Genomic DNA, 17809 nt, shown 5'->3' with positions numbered 1-17809 from the left:
GCTGAACCTCAAGTAGGAAGCAGTCTCTATTTACTGGCTATTCCCACATGTACTAAGCCAACTTTAAAATCAATGGATTATTCTCTTCCCACTCACTCATCTTCACTTGCAGGGCTCCACAGCTCTCAGCAGCTCCCCCGACACCATTGTTGGCTACGCAGCAGTAAATGCCGTCATCACTGTCTTCCACACTCAGGATGGTGAGGAGCTGTCCATTCTCCCGAATGCTATAGCGGGTGTCAAAGAGCCTATGGGTCACAGAGGAAAACAGCAGGTTAGTGCATCATCTGTGGTTTTTCAGCTATGATTAATTGATCAGAGTGGGCACATACATATATCATAAGAAAGTAGAATCAAAGTGAAAGGAAACGAGTGATTTCTGGATTAAAAAAAAAACCTTATTAATTCTTTGTTGAAAATGATACATATGGTAATATTCCAGTTAGATTGTGGTGTACTGCAAGCATACTTTGAAAACCCAGATGGTGTGCTATAGAGATATACAAAATTGAATGAAAATAAGAAATCATAAAATAAAATTAAAAAAAAACCTTAGTTGGTAAAATAAAGCTAAAATGATATGCTAATCTTTCATAATCCCAATAATCAAAGCACATTGAGTCCTTTAAAATGCTTTCAAAGTATAATGTGTACTGATAAGACTAAAGGTGAAGTTTACTTTTTTGGGGAATGTATATCATGACCAAGATATGCACGTTAGTGTTTTCTCTGTAGTTACTAGGAAGTAGCTGCTGGATCATGAACATGCACACATGTAAATATGATAAGAAGGAGGTCTAAGTATTTATACATGGAATTAAAAAGTAATCGAATATTCACTTTTTTCATTAAGCAAGTATTTATTGAGTGCCTAACAAATGCCAGGCATTGTTCTAGTTACTCAGGATACATAAGAAAGCAAAACAGCTTCATACGTTAAAAATATATGCTTTACATATACTGACATGCATTTCTGTTCATTGAGAAACAACTTAAAGCAACAGAAAAAGATTTGAAGGAGTGACTTGGGCCCAGTGGGTACCACGGTGACTAAGGCAACTAGATCCAACATGGCCAACAGTGCGGATTGAGTCCCAAATCCTAGTCTGTGAATACCAGTTTAAACACTTGCTATAGAATGAATGGCTATGTCTCTGTCAAATTTTTAGGTTGAAATCTAATTCCCAGTGTGATGGTATTTAAAAGCAAGATTTTTGAGAAGTGATTAGGTCATAAAGGTAAAGTCTTCATGAGACAGCACTTAGTCCTAATGCCAGCTATATTGCCTACTAGGAAGCTCCAGGTTCACTTTGTCACAGATGATTTTTTAGAGTATTTTTGATTAGATAACTAGCATAATGAGGAAAGAACTGTATAACCTTTATATGCCAAATGGATTATTTTACTGTTGGAGAGGTTGCTTCACTATGTATCAGGAGTCCCCTCTAACTTTCAAAAGAAAAGGTCATGGTCACTTAAAGGTCAGATTCCTAGACAGCCTACAGGAGATGCTGCTGGACCCTGTTACCTCCCCATCATATCCTGGGACATGCACCCTAGACTTAGGAGGCACAGTGTCTCCTAATTCCTGTAAAGATTCTTCTAGGTTCGGGAGCCAGCAGTTAGTGTAATGGCTATGTTGCTGGACTCCCATGTAGTCGACCGCGGTTCGCGTCCTGGACCCGGTGGCTTAAAACTCACGCCGGGCGCATGTGCGTGCATGCCCAAGATCCCGAGAGGAGAATGGAGGAGAAGGGATTGCAATGTGACCATCCCCCCTCGGGGGTGATTTCTCGCTTTCTGTCTCTCTGTCTGTCTGGCGAGCGCACGCACCCTATAGCGAAAACTTCTCCAAAAAAAAAAAGATTCTTCTAGGTTCTGATCTGGGGGCTTCCCTAACTTTCTCATATCAATATAAGTATGTGAAATCACTGTTTTGGTTTGGGAAATTTTCTTAAGTTTACAGAACTTCAGATTCTACATTTACAAAATAAGGAAATCTGCTTTTTATATTTTCTAGAAGGTAAACTTTAGTACTGTTAAGATCTGTGGTTGCATTTATGTCAGAGATAAACTGCAAGGTAGCAGAGGCCATACTCAACAACAACAATGACAACAACAACAACAAAAAGGCAGAATACTTACTTAATAAGAATTTTATTTCTAGTCCAGGAGATCTCAGGCTGGGGATAAGATTCCACCGCACACATAAAAGTAGCTACTTCTTCAACTAAGGCATCCACTGTCTCAAGAGGAGTGGTGATAACAGGTGCTGAGAGAACAGAAGACATCAAATGAGCACATTCTCAAATGTTGTCTACTAATGCTTCCTTAAGCAATAAGATGCCATTGTATACTGAAGAAGAATTGTATTTCCCCAGAGCATAAATTTTCCAAAAGAAAGACAGTTGATGTAGAAAGCGTTGTTTCTACTTCCAAACTGGGCATTTGAGAATCAAAGAGAAGGCTTTCAAGAGAGTTAGGCTTCATAATTTATTACATAGGAGTAGAGGCAGATCCAGTTTTGTAGGGCCCAAATATAATATATAATATAATTTAGATGCCATTTTAATTTTATTTATCTTTTTAGACATTTATTTATTTACCTATTTATTTGTTGTTTTTTTTTCAAGCTACTGGGTCCAGGACTCAAACCCAGTTGGCCATGTGGAAATCCACCAACGTAACAACTACACTGTCTGCTGGCTTCTAGGCACCCTTTGTAAAGAAAAAGATGTAAAGTTGTAAATACCAAATTTCTATGGCCAATCAATATGAAGGGAAATGAGTCTGAAAGAATGTCAGGGTGGAAAGGTAAATGAGGCAGTCTTAACCACTGTTGTTTACAACTATTTTATCCCAAATTCTATAACAATTCATATTCATACCAATACACAGCTAGAATACACTGAGTTCTTAGAAGAGGCTCCTGCAAATGAGAGACTGTGAAGCTTGGGCTTCATCAGATCAATGGAGGATTCACTTCTGCATGTGAGTAGAATAGAAAGAGACTATAATAAACTGACAGTTACGCAAATAAAAATTGAGCAAAGGATCTGAATAGGCATTTCTCCATAGAAGGTATGTACATGAATGGTTAAAAGCACATGAAAAGATTTTCAAAATCATTAGTCATTAAGAAAATGCAAACAAAACTATACAATACCACTTTATACACCCTAGGATGGATATAATAAAAAAAAAATAATGATAAGTGTTGGTGAGGACGTGGAGAGATTGGGACACTTGTGCATTGCTGGTGGGAAGGTAAAGTGGAAAAGAGTTAGGCAGTTTCTTAAAAAATTAAATTGAATGACTTGATCCAACAGTACCACTTTTGGGTATGTATTCAAAAGAATTGAAAGTAGGGGCTCAGAAAGCTATTTGTACACCCATATTCACAGCGGTATTATAATAATCAAAAGATGGAAGCAACCCTAGTGTCCAACAGATGAATGGCTGAACAAAACGTGGTATATCCATACAGTGAAATATTATTTGACACTAATAGTAAGTGAAATACTATCATGTGCTCTCACATGGATGAACCTTAAAAACAATAAGCTGAAGTGAGAGAAGCCAGTCACAGTGGGCCATATTTGTATCATTTAAATGTCTAGACAAGTCTATAGAGACACAAAATACATTAGTGGTGGCTTAGGACTGGGGGAGGAAGGGAAGAGATGGAGGGATTAGGGAGCAATGGCTAAGAAACGCTGTGTTCCTTCTAAGTGTAATAGAAATGTTCTAAAATTGATTGTGGTTATGAATGCTTACCTCCATGAGGTATAAATTTTAATAAATAAAGTGTGTGGTATGTAAATTCCTTCTCCATAAAGCTTTCTCATTTTATTTTTATAAAAAGCAAGCCAGGGTCAGCAGGTGGCATGGTGGTTAAGGCTCTAGACTCCTACATGACTGACTGTAGTTCGAGTCCCAGACCCAGCAGCTCGGAAACCATGCTGGGTACTTGTGCGTGTGTGCCCCAAATCCCGAGAGGATAAGGGAAGAGAAGAGACTATGGTGTGGCCATAAGGGGGAGAGGGGTGATTTCTCACTTTCCTTCTCTCTCTCTCTCTCTCCTTTCCAGCAAGTACGCGCTCCTTTGACAAAAGCTCTCCCCAAGCCCCCAAAAAAGCCAACAGGAGGAAAAACTGTAAACATGGTCTCATCTCTACTCATACCACCATGTGAAATGTGTAGTTCAAAAAATTAGGGGAGGTAAAAGAGGTTAAGATGAATGAAAATGGGTTTGTAAAAGGATACTCCTCTTCAGTGCTTCTGGAAACCTATATATTCTACCAAAATAAAGTACTGGCAACCTGTTCATCTCAAGGACTGTGAAAAACAAAAGCACCAAGGGAAGCCTGGAAGTCCACCCTATTACATAACCTGTTCTAAAATAACTCCGTAATCACTGCTGTGTTATCATCATTATTCAGCAAAAATTTGTTTGCAGTTTCTCATGCAGCAGGTGCAGTTTGGATTAGAAGAAAAGATGTATAAAGTGCATTTCTGCCTTCTGAGGCCCCCACAAGATGATGATGATGTAGGAGAGATACATAAAATGATCAGCTGTAATAATCGGTTATGCCTGCAAGTGTGGCCTAATTATCCACAGTGTCCCATAGGCTCCCAAAATACCTGTGTTAGGACAACAGAGTACATGGTCGTTTCAGTTAAAATGCAAGGCTGAGTAAATAGTCTGACCAATATTTTGACATAGTTGGTGACAGACTCATGAAACACCTGGAACAGAGTGGCTCATTGTTTGGCCATGAAAGACACGTCGACTATCAGAACAAAATTTATTTTTTCAGTAAAGCCAAAAGTCACCTCAGCTGCTAAGAGTGAGAGAAAAGGGGTGGGACTATTTTAGTCCATTTCTTCCTCACTAATGTTATTCTCCTTTCAAGATCTAGTTTAAGTATCATTGTTTTCCTTAGTGTCCCTGACTTAGTAGTCAGAGCTGAAAGCCCTTTCCTCTATCTTAGATTACCCCAGGTAGCACTTGTCCTATAGACAGTATTAAAATGACCTATTTATAATTTGTTCCACACTTAATTATGAAAACTTTGAGTTTGGGGTTGAGGATAATGGCGTTGACCTGAGTTAGAGCAGTGAGTCATGTAACGTTTCAGTGAACTAAACTATATTTCTCCGGCCTTTACAATAGGAATAAGTATAAAGGTTGAAAATGAGTAGTCCAAATAGAAGAAGAATTTTTAAATAAAGTGACACCTTAGGCACGGGCACCAGGGCCCCCCTTTTCCTAACTTTCTGATGAGTTAATCATTAAATTATTCAGAATGTACTACACAGAAATTTTTAAAAATACTAAACATCGTTGAAGAATAGTTAGGAAACAAAGTATAGAGTAACAGGCACCAATATATTTGTCATACAAATTCCATAAATATAGAAAAAGCCATATATAAATAGCAGATCACTTTCAAATTGAAAAAAAAAAAGAATATTCAGGTTGAAAGTACCCACCAAGTGCCAAGACAGATAGAAAAAAGAAATTCATCCCTTGATATGTTGAATTAAAATTATAGAAAAATTAAACTTAAAATTTTAAACCTCACTAGAAGGAAAGAATCCAGTTATTTTAATAGGAAGGCCCTTCAGACTGACAGGAAATTATTCAACAACAATTGCAAGAAGGTAATTAACTAAGATCTTTACAGGGCTGAGTAAAAATGTTACTATTAGCTGGAATTGTATAGCAAGCTTAGATAATATTTTTTTTTTCTAGAAAGAAATTTTTGCTATAGGGCACATGCACTTGCAAAAGAGTCAGATAGATAGCAAGAAATCACACCCCAGAGAAGATAGCCATACCACAATCCCTCTTCCTTCATTCTTCTCTCAGGATTTTGGACATGCATACACACGTGTGCTGTGTGAGTTTTAAGCCTTTGGGTCTGGGACTTGAACTGTGGTCAACTATGTGGGTGTGCAGTGATGTAACCATTATGCCATCTGCTGGTTGACTTAGATAATAGTTTTAAAGAAGACTAAGAAAACTAAGAAATTAGCAAGCAGATATTGAAAAGTGTTTACCACTCATAGTTCCTAAAGTATAACTCAGTGAGAAATAACTTGTTTCCCCTGAAAAAGGGTGAGTTACAAGAAACAGCAGCATATGAGGCAAGTGGGTTCCAAATCATTATGTGCCTGAGTACAGACAAGGGACATTCTAACAAAAATGAGCTAGGTATAAATGTCATTGAATCTAGATAAAAATTTTAGTCTATAATTAGTGTAGGAAAAACTATTTTCTTATCTTTCCAATGAGGTGGCCTAAGCCCTGTTGAAATCTATTAAGGTTTAGTCACTGAATTGCTTGTAAAAAACTTAGACATGGAGAAGTACGTGAGGTCTATCTAAGAACTTTAATAAGAAAACACCTTCCTTTATCACTTGATGACATTGTCTTATGTGAAATCTGATTCTGTTTTAAATCATGTTAGCATCTAAAATTGACGAAGAACCCACTGTATGCCATGTGTTAAAATTGTCATTCACTATTTCATTTAAGTATCGCAGTAAACATGAAGGTGGATATTAATATTTCCATTTGCCCATGAAGAATGGATGCTAAGAGGAGTTAGATAACTTTTCTAAACATCACAAGATTAGGAAGTGATAGAGCTGAGTTTTAGAGTTTAGGTTAGTCTAATGTTCCTAACTTTTAGCTCTAAGATACAATGCATCTTCAGGATAGTGCTAGTTTATGCACAGCCTGGGAGAAAAAAAAAACAAGATGTACATCATTACCAATTTCTATATGCAGAATATGGTAAGCTAAGTCCACTTAGCTCATATTCCAAAGTTATACCAATCTGTTTTTAAATGTTTAATGACACAATCACAGAGTGGTATTTAACGATATTTGTTGACCCAGCAGACTGGCTCTTATTTGCTTTCTTCCTACTACCCAGCTTTCAACTCAGCCAGGGCCCATGTAAACTAGGGCACTGTTTCTTCTTTCAATCCAAAGACTACATGAATTACAAATACATGAAAACAAACACTTTTCTAGACCCAAAGATTTGTACCTTGGATACTAACTGTTTGATGAGAAGGATCTGATAATACCTTCCCTTTGTATTTTATGCCCTCTAGCACATGGCTGTTGATATATTAACTTCTGATTGAATAGTTGCTGATTGACATGACCAAATGATTCATACACAAAGAAGCCAAGTGTATTTGCTTCCTTCTGTTTTAGTAAAGTTGGGACTCTGAGCTGGAAAATACTCATGTTATCTTAATATCGTGAGTGCAATATTGTTTGATTTTTTCAGTCTGAGAAAACACTTTGGTATTGGAAAATTTTCAGATCCCTAAAAAGAATAGTCAGTATTGCTCACCAGAAGACATAGCTTAGGAACTAGCACATGTATTTAACTGGAGATATAATAAAGTAAACTTTTTTTAATCATTGTGTCCTTGGGTTAAGACATGATTTCATAGGGACCCATTTAAAACATTTGAGAACAATTATTATACCAGTCATTGGCATCCTTAGCAAAGTATGTAAACTTCTGTGTTTGGCACTGGTAGACATGTCTTTTTTTTTTTTGGAGAGGTTTTTGCTATAGGGCGCATGCACTCACCAGAAAGACAGATGGCCATGCCACAGTCCCTTCTCCTCCATTCTCCTCTCGGGATCTTGGGCACGCATGCACACGCACCCAGCGTGAGTTTAAGCCACAGGGTCCGGGACTCGAACCACAGTCAACTACATGGGGGGTCTAGCGACATAGCCATTACGCTAACTGCTGGTCCCCCTAGACATGTCATCTTAATGAAGTAACTGAGGCTCAGAGTCTACATGCTTTCCCTAAAGACATAAAGAGAGACACTGGGGATTAAGAAAAGGAAACTTGATCTCAACCTTCTCTTTCAATCCTTGAGCATCATTGTTTCATCATCTGACCTGTTCCCCCTGGTGTGTTGCCATGTACCCGCAGCTCCTCTTCTGCTCTATTTCATTAGCTGCACTGACCCTGGAATGCACCAATGCTGACTTAATCCAGCCATCTGCCCTTGCAACCCTTATGTTAAGTAGCACTGCAGGGCAAAGTGAAACAACTGCTTAGGCCAGGGCCACCAAAAAGCAGCAGTTCCCAGCCACAGCTGGGTCTTCTGTATGACCCATGTAATCCTTCTCTCATCTTCCTTGATGGTGTGAGTCCTCTCTTAGGTCATCTCCCACTCCTCACTTGTCACTCTCTCCCCAATCCTTCTCTCATCTTCCTTGATGGGGCCAGTCCCCTCTTAGGTCAGCTCCCACTCTGCACTTGTCACTCTCCTCCGATGACCCATGTCATTGAAAAGCTGCCTACTTCACGTTGTACAAATAATGTAGTGGCGAAAAAAATTTTGTGTTCATTATAGCCCATAAAGTTTAAAACAGCTGTGTCCCAAACATGCAGTGAGTGACTCTTTCAATGCACGTCAGCGTAAGACATTTATCTGGGACTCAGTGTCCTGGATTTCAATGACAGCTGTGCCTGGTACTGACTTAGTCATATGTGGAATCTGTGACTTCTGCCCCTGTATACATGCAAGTTAAATGAACAGGTTAGTCAAATATAGATAAATCACTTAGACTCAAACACTTCCAGATATGGTAGTAATGGGGTAACTTTGAAAAAGTGGGGTTTTGGCAGGAGTTCTTTGTGCATATTGAACAATTCCAGTACTCCTGGCATGAACTCCTATACTCTTGCAGAACTTAACGTCCCACCACATACTTAATTCTCCCCAATAAAGTATTAATTGTTATTGAAGTATGTGATTAAGGCAAGTATTCAATGAAATGTTGGCTATTTTAATGACTGCTTGTAAGATTCTCCTACTTGGGGTTATGAATTGAACTCATTGAAAGTATCAGTAGTTGAAATGATTCAGGAACACAATGACTTTCCCTTTTATCTTTGCTCATTAGGAGTCTCCATTAAACTGAAATGAAAACTCTTACTTCTATCATGCTGGATATTAGTTTTATTGAGGAAATGGTGTAGAGAATTTTAAAAGACTCTCCTGAATACTCCTGCACTATTTTAAATATGTCAGTTTATACTGTAATATGGTATTGTGCAGTTTCCTTCATTTATTTAAAATAAAGGGCTTAGGAAAAAGTATGCCACCTAAAAACTTTTGTTACTACCTGCTGCCAAGAATGGAGAAAACAACTCTGAGATAGTTTGGGTGAAACATTTTATTACTTTCAATAATATTTTTTTAATTCCATATTATTGTGGTTCTTTCTACCAATGTATTCCTCATATTTCCACATTAGAAATTTTAAGGGCTATGTTTTCATGATATTGTTTATTTTCAGAACTAATATGTATTATAAATGAATGTTTACTTTCTTGGGAGTAGTGGTTTTTGACCAAGGTTGATGCTAAACCCACAGTAATTTAGATTTTATAATAAACACAATAGACTAAGAAAATGGTTTTTTAAACTTTAACATCTAGTTATAGTAGTAAATAAATTACTTTATAAAAAGTTAGATTACCAATCTGATTATTTTAAAATTGAGGGAGTTTGGCTTTATTATCTTTATGCCACTATATTTTGAAGTTTCCAGAACAGATATAGTGCACATTCGAATCATGTAAAGTTTGAAAACTGAAAACCACTTATTTCTAGAGTATAAGTTAGGAGTTACTCATACAGGGAAGTTTTGTTTTATATTTTGTGCTCTGAGTTCCAATTTGGACCATCAAAATCCATTCTGCTGCTTATAAAATGAGATTTTAGTAAATGTTACTATTTAATCACATCACTTTTATGTAAGTGCATGATTTAGAATAACAAAAATAAGACTTATGACAATCCATAAGTCCAGACATCTAGGTGCTGCCTTACCGGACATCCGTTGTATGATCAGGAAGTATTAAAATAATCTGAAGCCAATGTTAAGTCTCTCTGGCTATTATTAGCTCTTCAAAAAGATCTAGATTCTCTTTTATCTGAAGATACCTTGAAGTATTAATTGGCAATTAAACATTTAAATACATCTGCAGACACCTTTCTGCTCAAGTTAAATGGAAAAGGAAAGTGACAAAACAAAGTCGATCTATGAAATTAGAATATATGGGATAAAAGCTGTATCTTTTTTGTGTATGAGCCTTGACCCATGGCTCTAGAACTTTTAGTGAGCCTCAAAAATCTAAACATTTATTTCCCATCTACATACAGGTATTAACTTCAGTTATCCATACTACACAAACTTTTTTAGCGCTTTGATAAAGGAATACAAAGGGACAATAATTCATTAAAATGTGTCCTAGAAGGCAGAGCTTTTTATTTTATTCTATTGTAATACATTTCATTGAAAAAACTCTTTACTTCTAAATGATACCATTCAATCTGCTTTCTCACGCCTTTTTTTTTTTTAATATTTCAATGAAGCCCTCAGTCATTTTGCAAATCACGTATTTTCTAGTCTTCCTGATTTGAAATACACTAGCCTCAGTTTCGTAATACACTGTGGACATTCTTGCTACTACAACAGGTGTTTGTCAGTTTCTTAAGTTGCTTCCCTCTCCCCTGAGGTGGTGTTATTTCCGGTACATTCCAAAGGCTCTGAAAAAAACTTTTGCAGTCTCTTGCCAAACCAAATCATGACTCCAACTACAAACTTATTGAGAACTCATTGTCTTTAGGCTTTTATAATGAGGTAAATTGTATACATCTTTCTACATCTGACTTTAACAACTAAAATACTCATTAGGAGTTTGGTAAAACTACAGTTGAAAACTGAAAATTACTTTTATTTCTAAGCAAACACTCTAGATGTCTGGGAGTGAAGCTGATTATATTCCTGATGAACCTGAAGTGAAAAGGTCTTCACCATCCATTTAGACCACCCTGAAGTTTGACATAGACATAAATAAAACAGACCTTGATAACTTGCAGGCTACCTGCTAATGTTTCTTTCTGAAGTGAGGCTCTGCACCTACTGTATGGCTAAATCTTTTTACTGCAGACTTAGAATCATTAGTTAGAAGGAGTCCATCAATTAATTGCTTATCTATTTAGTTTCCTTCCTCTTCATACATTCTCCCCCTGCTTCACCAAGTAAATCCCATGCCTACCATTCTATGAATCCGTCATCCTGAGAGCAAACACTCACACCCACACATGTGCACCCACATGCACACACACACACACAACACACACACACACACACACACTTTAAAACTATGACAAGACAACAAGAAGACAAACCTTTTGGAAGTTTCTCAGTCCCGCTGAAGGTAACCAGAGTAAGAATATGTACCAGTGGAATGTTGACCAGCTCTCTCATGATTAATCCAGGCTCAGGCAGGAGAAGGTTCTTTCTGGACAACACAAGGAAAATGCCGCCCCCCCCACAGTTTACATTTTAAAGCATAGTTTGTTACAATAGGGTCCGTGTGCTAATGACTGTTTGTGTCAGCAGCTCCACAGGCTCTAAGTATAATCAGGAATTCTCAGACTTGGCTGTAATGATGGACACGGCCAGCTGGTGAGTATCCACTTAGGCCAGTAATGCAAGCGTAGGGCTGGAGGAACAAGGGAAAGAAAATCCTTTTAGAATCCCTTTTAAGACAGTGGCAGAAGGACAATACCACATGCCTTTTGCAACCATCACTATATTCCCTGAGGTGTGGATTCTGATTCAGCCCACCACATCTTCTGCATTCACACCAGAAACCAGGGTCTAGCTAATTTTCACCCCTCCCTTGGCTCTCACCCTAACCTGTCACCAACCAACCCATTTCAATTCCCACACATTTTGCCAACTAACCCTGAATTCTTCCCCTCCTTTTATTCAAGTGAGTGTCATGTTCTCCAGCCTCCTTAGTCCCTCCTGTTCTCTGAGTAACAGTAATGGCCTCTTGTATTTCACCTTGTGTCCTACCATTCTTTAATTTTTTGCAGGTAGCCTTTCCTGCTCAAGAGCCTCTGGTGGCTCCTCATTCGAATAAAAATGATGACATGCACTTGTAGTCTCAGCTGAGAGTGCTAAAGTAGGAGGATCCTGACAGCAAGATCCTGTCATTAAAAAAAAAAAGGTAATTCATTCACATGATATTTTACATGATATTAAAAAAAAAAGTGAACACAAGAAGGTATGTAGTAAAAATTTAATGTTGGGCCAGCCTGTGGTGTAATGGGTTGGGGCAGCTGGATCCAACATGGCTGACTGTGTGGTTCAAGTCTTAAACCTGTGGCTTAAGAAACATGTGCTAGGCACATGTGTGTGCATGCCCAAAAATCGCAAAAGGGGGAGATTTGGAGGAGAAAATATTGTGGTGTGACCATTCCCCATGGGAGGAGCGCTTTCTCACTTGCCCCCTCTAGTCTCTCCATGGAGAGCTCAAGGCTGGCCCTATGCACTCAGCTTCTCCTATGACAGCAATTGCTCATTTTTGTTGTAATGTTGCTTAACCTTCTGGAAGAAATTTATTTTTTTAAGAGTTTTTTTTTTTTTTGCTATAGGGTGTGTGCACTCACCAGAGAGACAAAGGGAGACAGAGAGACAGACAGGGAAAAAAAATCAACCCCCGGGGAAAAAAAATCAACCCCTGGGGGGATGGCTATGCCACAGTCCTTTCTCTTCCATTCTCCTCTCGGTATTTTGGGCTTACACACACACACACACACACACACACACACACACACACACACACCCTGCATGAGTTTCAAGCCACCAGGTCTGGGACTTAAACCATGGTCCCAAGAAATTTATTCTTATACAAATAAGTAGATGAATAATTAACTCATATATACTCAAATTACCACACAATTACCAAATAAAATTTCCTACCCAGAGGTAGCACGGTTTAAAATTTTTATGTCTTCAAAAAGCTAATGAAAAATGTATATTGTGCAAAACCTGCACACAGATTTCAATTTTTTTTGCACCAAAATAAACTTGTCTTTTAATTCCATTTTCCATGAACTTGCTGATGTCCTCTTACATGCAGTGTTCTTTTTTTTCAGTATTTTATAATATTTATTGACAGCACAGTCTACTATGCTAAAAATGCACACATATTATACATATATATGCAATGTCCTTTTGCTTCAAGGTATTTATGGATATCTTCTTCCAGGAAGTGTCCATTTGCATCCTCAAGATGCATAGACCAAGATATTGGGTTATCTGGAAAGCCATGACACATGTTTGCATAGAAAAGCACATCTTGACTTTCCCAATGACCTAATAGAACTAGAGAAGCTGGAGATTTTTAGAGAAAGAACTGTAGAGGATAAAGAGAGAGAGGGCATAGGTAGGAGGTAAGAATGTTAGGCTCCAAAACAGGTCCGATTCTTTGGAAAGGAAGAAGGATGGAATTGGAACTGGGCAGGAAGATTAGGACTTCAGTCTAGCACTGAGAAAGTTTTATCCATGCCTGGGGAGAGTCACCAAGCAAAAATGACCTGTTAGGGGAATCCTGCGATGGGCAGCAACAGTGGGGCTCTCATAGCTTCTGCTGGCTCAGTCACTGGCTCGAAAAAGCCCTGGGAGAGAAGACCTTTGGTATGAATACTAATCAGCTGGGGTCTCTTAATCAATTACACTTCTTGCAACAGGTTCTCATGAGTCGCACCATGGAGCCTCACCTTTATGGCTGTCACAAAGGTAATCCAAACTGCAAATTGCCTTTTCCCCTGAAGAATCTATCTTGGAGACTCTCTGGTATTATATATACATACAGTATGGTCTCATTATTTCTATTGGTTACAGAGCATTCTAAGTAATTCATGTATAATGATATAGTTAACTATTCACCTATTGAAGGCCATTTAGCATGCTTTCAGGAAAATAGCAATTGCTTTCAGTTTTCTGCTATTACAGACTGTTGCAATGAAAATTCCTATAACTGCTTCTTTTGGTTCTTCTATAAAAGTTTCTCTCAGGGAAACACTGACAAATGGAACTAATGGATTGAAGGGCTGGCAAATTTTAAGTTGTAAAATGTATAGCTAAATTGTTACATTGCACCATTCTCAGCAGCAATGTGGGAGAAAACTCCCCAGCTCTCATCAATATTTATTATCTTTGAATTTTTACATTGAATAGACTAAGAATGACATTGCACCATTGCAAGTCACACTTTTCACTGAATCCTCTTTGCAATGAGAGTATTTCATGTATTTATTATTATTTATCTTCTTCTCTTGTGGTTTTTGTTTATTTTTCTCTTAGGTCATTTTTCTTATTATTGGTTTGTTGGAGTTGTTAATACACTAGACATAGATCATTTGTCATTTATGTGTTAAGTATTTTACAATCTTTTCTAGGTAGAACACCCCTACTACTCAGCCATAGGATTAGTTTATAGAGATGAGATTCATGGCTCTGGAGCCTTCCTGGTCTTTTACTAGAATTAATTAAAAAGAACTCCTTTTTCTTCTGAGATCAACTACTCTGAAGACGTGGCAAGCCAGGGCTTTGGAGACTTTCATTCTTTATAAATGAGAAATAATGTGTAATCATCTAATTCTGCTTTATCCAAAGTTAGATCTAGCCACTGCTTTTCCTTCTTATTTAAATTAATGAGTTCCTTTGTTTGGCTTGGATGGTTTGAGCTTGATTTTCAAAATTAAAATAAAAATACTCCTAATATTTTAATAGAAGGGATCTAGACATAGGTTTCTTCTCTGAGACTACCCTGTGAATGACAGATTTTATGAGAAGTGTAGCTGTTAGGAAGATGAGCATGTAGCTACTTGTCTTTCCCATGAGTAGCACTAGGTAACACATAGAGTTCTGGGAGTCCAAGTGATGAGACATGTATGAACTGAAGTCTAGCACAGGATCACTACCAGTGATCACTGAAGAGATCCCTATATTCAATCCTCTAGATAGTGAATTTGTGAGTACTCTCCACCCTTCCTTTCCTCCAAATACAGGATAGTGATGGTCCCCACTTTGAACCCAACAAGAAGTATACCCTCTAGACCAGTGACCCAGAAAACTAACCTGTACATCAAATTCCACCATGATCTGAATCTGAGAGTATAGATCTAAAGGAAAAACCAACTGTTCCAAGAGAAGAATCAGGCTGGAATTTGAAGGAGAGTGCTAGATCAAAATGAATCAGCCGTCAGATGAATTAAAAGGAAAGAAATCAAGGAAAAAATGAAAGAGGCAAAACATTTAAGAAACACAAAAATGGAAAATTATCTGTTGATGACAATGTGAACGATAATGTCTTTTGGAGAGGGTTTTTGTTTGTTTGTTTGTTTGTTTGTTTGTTTTTGCTATAGGGCGCATGCGCTCACCAGACAGACAGAGAGAGACATAGAGACAGAAAGCGAGAAATCACCCCCCGGGGGGGATGGTCACACCGCAATCCCTTCTCCTCCATTCTCCTCTCGGGATCTTGGACACGCACGCACACGCGCCCGGCGTGAGTTTTAAGTCACCGGGTCTGGGACACGAACCCCGGTCGACCACGTAGGAGTCTAGCAACATAGCCTTTACACCAACTGCTGGTTCCCAAAGACAATGTCTTTAAATGGACTAAAATGCACTGTATCCATGCTGAGAAATTCATTTTACAAGCTGTAATGATATATACAGTGATTGAATGTCTAAATAATATATATATATATGTATATATGTATATGTATGTATATATATTTAAGTCTTTAAAAAGAAAGTCCTGTCATATATTAGGTTGTTGGGAATGCCATGATGTATTTTTCTATGCAAAAATGTGTCATGACTTTCCTGATGACCCAATGATATGACATGGATGGACCTTGAGAAAATTATGCTAATTATGCTAAAAGATGAATACCACATGGCTCCCCTTGTATGAGGAATCTAAAGGACTCTAACTCATAGTTACAGAAAGTAGAATGTAGTTACCAGAGCTGAAAGTGGGGAGGGCAAATGGGGAGTTGTCTCATGTAATAGTTTCAATTTTGCAAGATGAAAGGGTTCTAGAGATCTGTTGTACAACAATGTGCATATAGTTAACGTTGCCGTGCTGCACACTTAAAAATGTTTAAGATGTGAAACTTTATGTGTTTTTTACTCTAATTTAAAAAACAAATCCGTTATTGGCTAGACGCCAAGAAAGAGTATGGTTTTGGCATGAACACTGCAGCATACCCTAATGTTTGACAGCTGGAGGTTGTTAGCCAATTACACTTCTTGCAGCAAGTTCTTGGAATCCAGATACAAAATGGTTCTCCATTTACATTACAAGCAAATATATTCCTTACGATTGCAGGCTGACTCAGCCACAGAGCGTAGAAGCTGTGTGCCAGCCGGCTCTGTTTTGTTTTGTTTTCTGGACATGTTGAGCGCACATGGAGGAGGATGGTCAATCTTTCTGTAATTAAATACACTCATCTCCCATTTACGCTTGCCTTCCCACCTCTGGTTTCTCTGCTTTCTCATCTCATATGCTCCCAAGACTCCTGAGAAGTAGGCTTGTAGGGCAAGTAACACCATTGGTGCCACATTGAATTTGACACTGGAATTCAGCTGCACGGCAGCTGATGAGACCAGTACCTTTCCTGCTGGCATTAGCATACCACCCGGCTAGTGATCTTGGGTCCCACCATATTCCCATGTGTCTAGTCAGCTTGACAAAGAGTTCTTCCTAATTATTGAAAGGACAACGACCTAATTTTCTGCCTCATTGGTCATCAGTCAGTGAGTCAGAAGTACCACATTGATTGTCCATTACTGAAAACTTGGGATGCCAGATGTCCTGAAGTTGTACCTAAAAATTCAAAATAACTATACACTATGACTAAATGGAATTTATTCCACATGACCAAAGCTGGTTCAACATTTGAAAGTCAATTAATATAATTCATCACATCAGCAGGCTATAAAAGAACAATCATATGATCATATCAATAAACACAGAAAAAGCATTTGGCAAAATCTAACACCTGTTCGTGATCCAAACAAACATTTCTAGCAAATTGGAAATGGAGGGTAGAGGAGAATGGGATAGAATCTCTCATGACACATTAGTATAGCGACTAGAGAATGTCACCACAATCTCAGTGGCCTACATTTATAAGACTGTGAAGGGGCTCGTAAAAGAAATTGTGTGTTCAATGAGTCAATGAATTCATTATATTGAATACCTACTATTTGCTGGACATTCAGCAATAAGCAACATAAACCATTGGATCTTGATGTCTGTAAGGGAGTAAATATTAAAAAAAAAAAAACACAGATAAGTAACTATGTTTTACTCTGGAGAAAATACTGTACTGAGAATTTATATAAAAAGTTAACCTGGGGGAAAAACAAGTTTTGTACACTGTAAAGATGTATGGTGATTAAATGTAAATAGTAAATATGTGTGTGTGTGTGCATTTTTTTTTTTAAAGTAAACCTGATCCAGTCTTAAGAGCTACTTTTCTGTGGAAATGCCACTGAAGCTGAGTCCTATAGCATGACTAAGAGTCAGATAGCAGAATGGGGGAGGGCTGGGAGTGGACCATGACAGGTAGTGAGAAAATAATATGGGAATGCCCAGGGACCCATGATTGGAACACGATGCTGTGATGGAAATAAAAGTCTGCCAGTGAGACCGAAGTACAGAAAGTGAGGGTAAAAACTACAGAGGAAGGTAGAGGAGGCCACTCAGTATCTTGCATATCTCAGTAAGAACTTCATTTCAAGAGGAAGGAAAAGCTATGGGAATGTAGATTGCAATTGAAGTTGTATAGGTGAATTACATAACCTCAGAGAACAGTGTAAAAGGAGAGGAGGCCCTAGGAATGAGCCATGAAACATTCCAAACTT

At 38.1% G+C, this 17809-nt stretch overlaps 1 protein-coding gene across 6 annotated transcripts in view; it reads right to left on the bottom strand.

Moving 5' to 3' along the window:
- Window positions 1–11338, bottom strand: part of MUSK (muscle associated receptor tyrosine kinase) — a 118813-nt gene extending 107475 nt beyond the window's left edge. For all 6 annotated transcript variants that reach the window (XM_006142720.2, XM_006142718.2, XM_006142722.2 and 3 more), the window contains exons 1-3: window positions 11260–11338; window positions 2146–2272; window positions 97–248 (exon numbers count right to left, since the gene is read on the bottom strand). In XM_006142720.2, coding sequence (XP_006142782.1) covers window positions 97–248; window positions 2146–2272; window positions 11260–11338 — 358 coding nt within the window. The remainder of the gene's footprint in view (window positions 1–96; window positions 249–2145; window positions 2273–11259) is intronic.
- Window positions 11339–17809: the final 6471 nt, after the last annotated feature.

The sequence above is a fragment of the Tupaia chinensis genome, unplaced genomic scaffold (genome assembly GCF_000334495.1).
Source record: "Tupaia chinensis unplaced genomic scaffold, TupChi_1.0 Scaffold000081_1, whole genome shotgun sequence".
Taxonomy (NCBI): Eukaryota; Metazoa; Chordata; class Mammalia; order Scandentia; family Tupaiidae; genus Tupaia; species Tupaia belangeri.
This window is presented reverse-complemented; position numbering and strand designations above follow the sequence as displayed.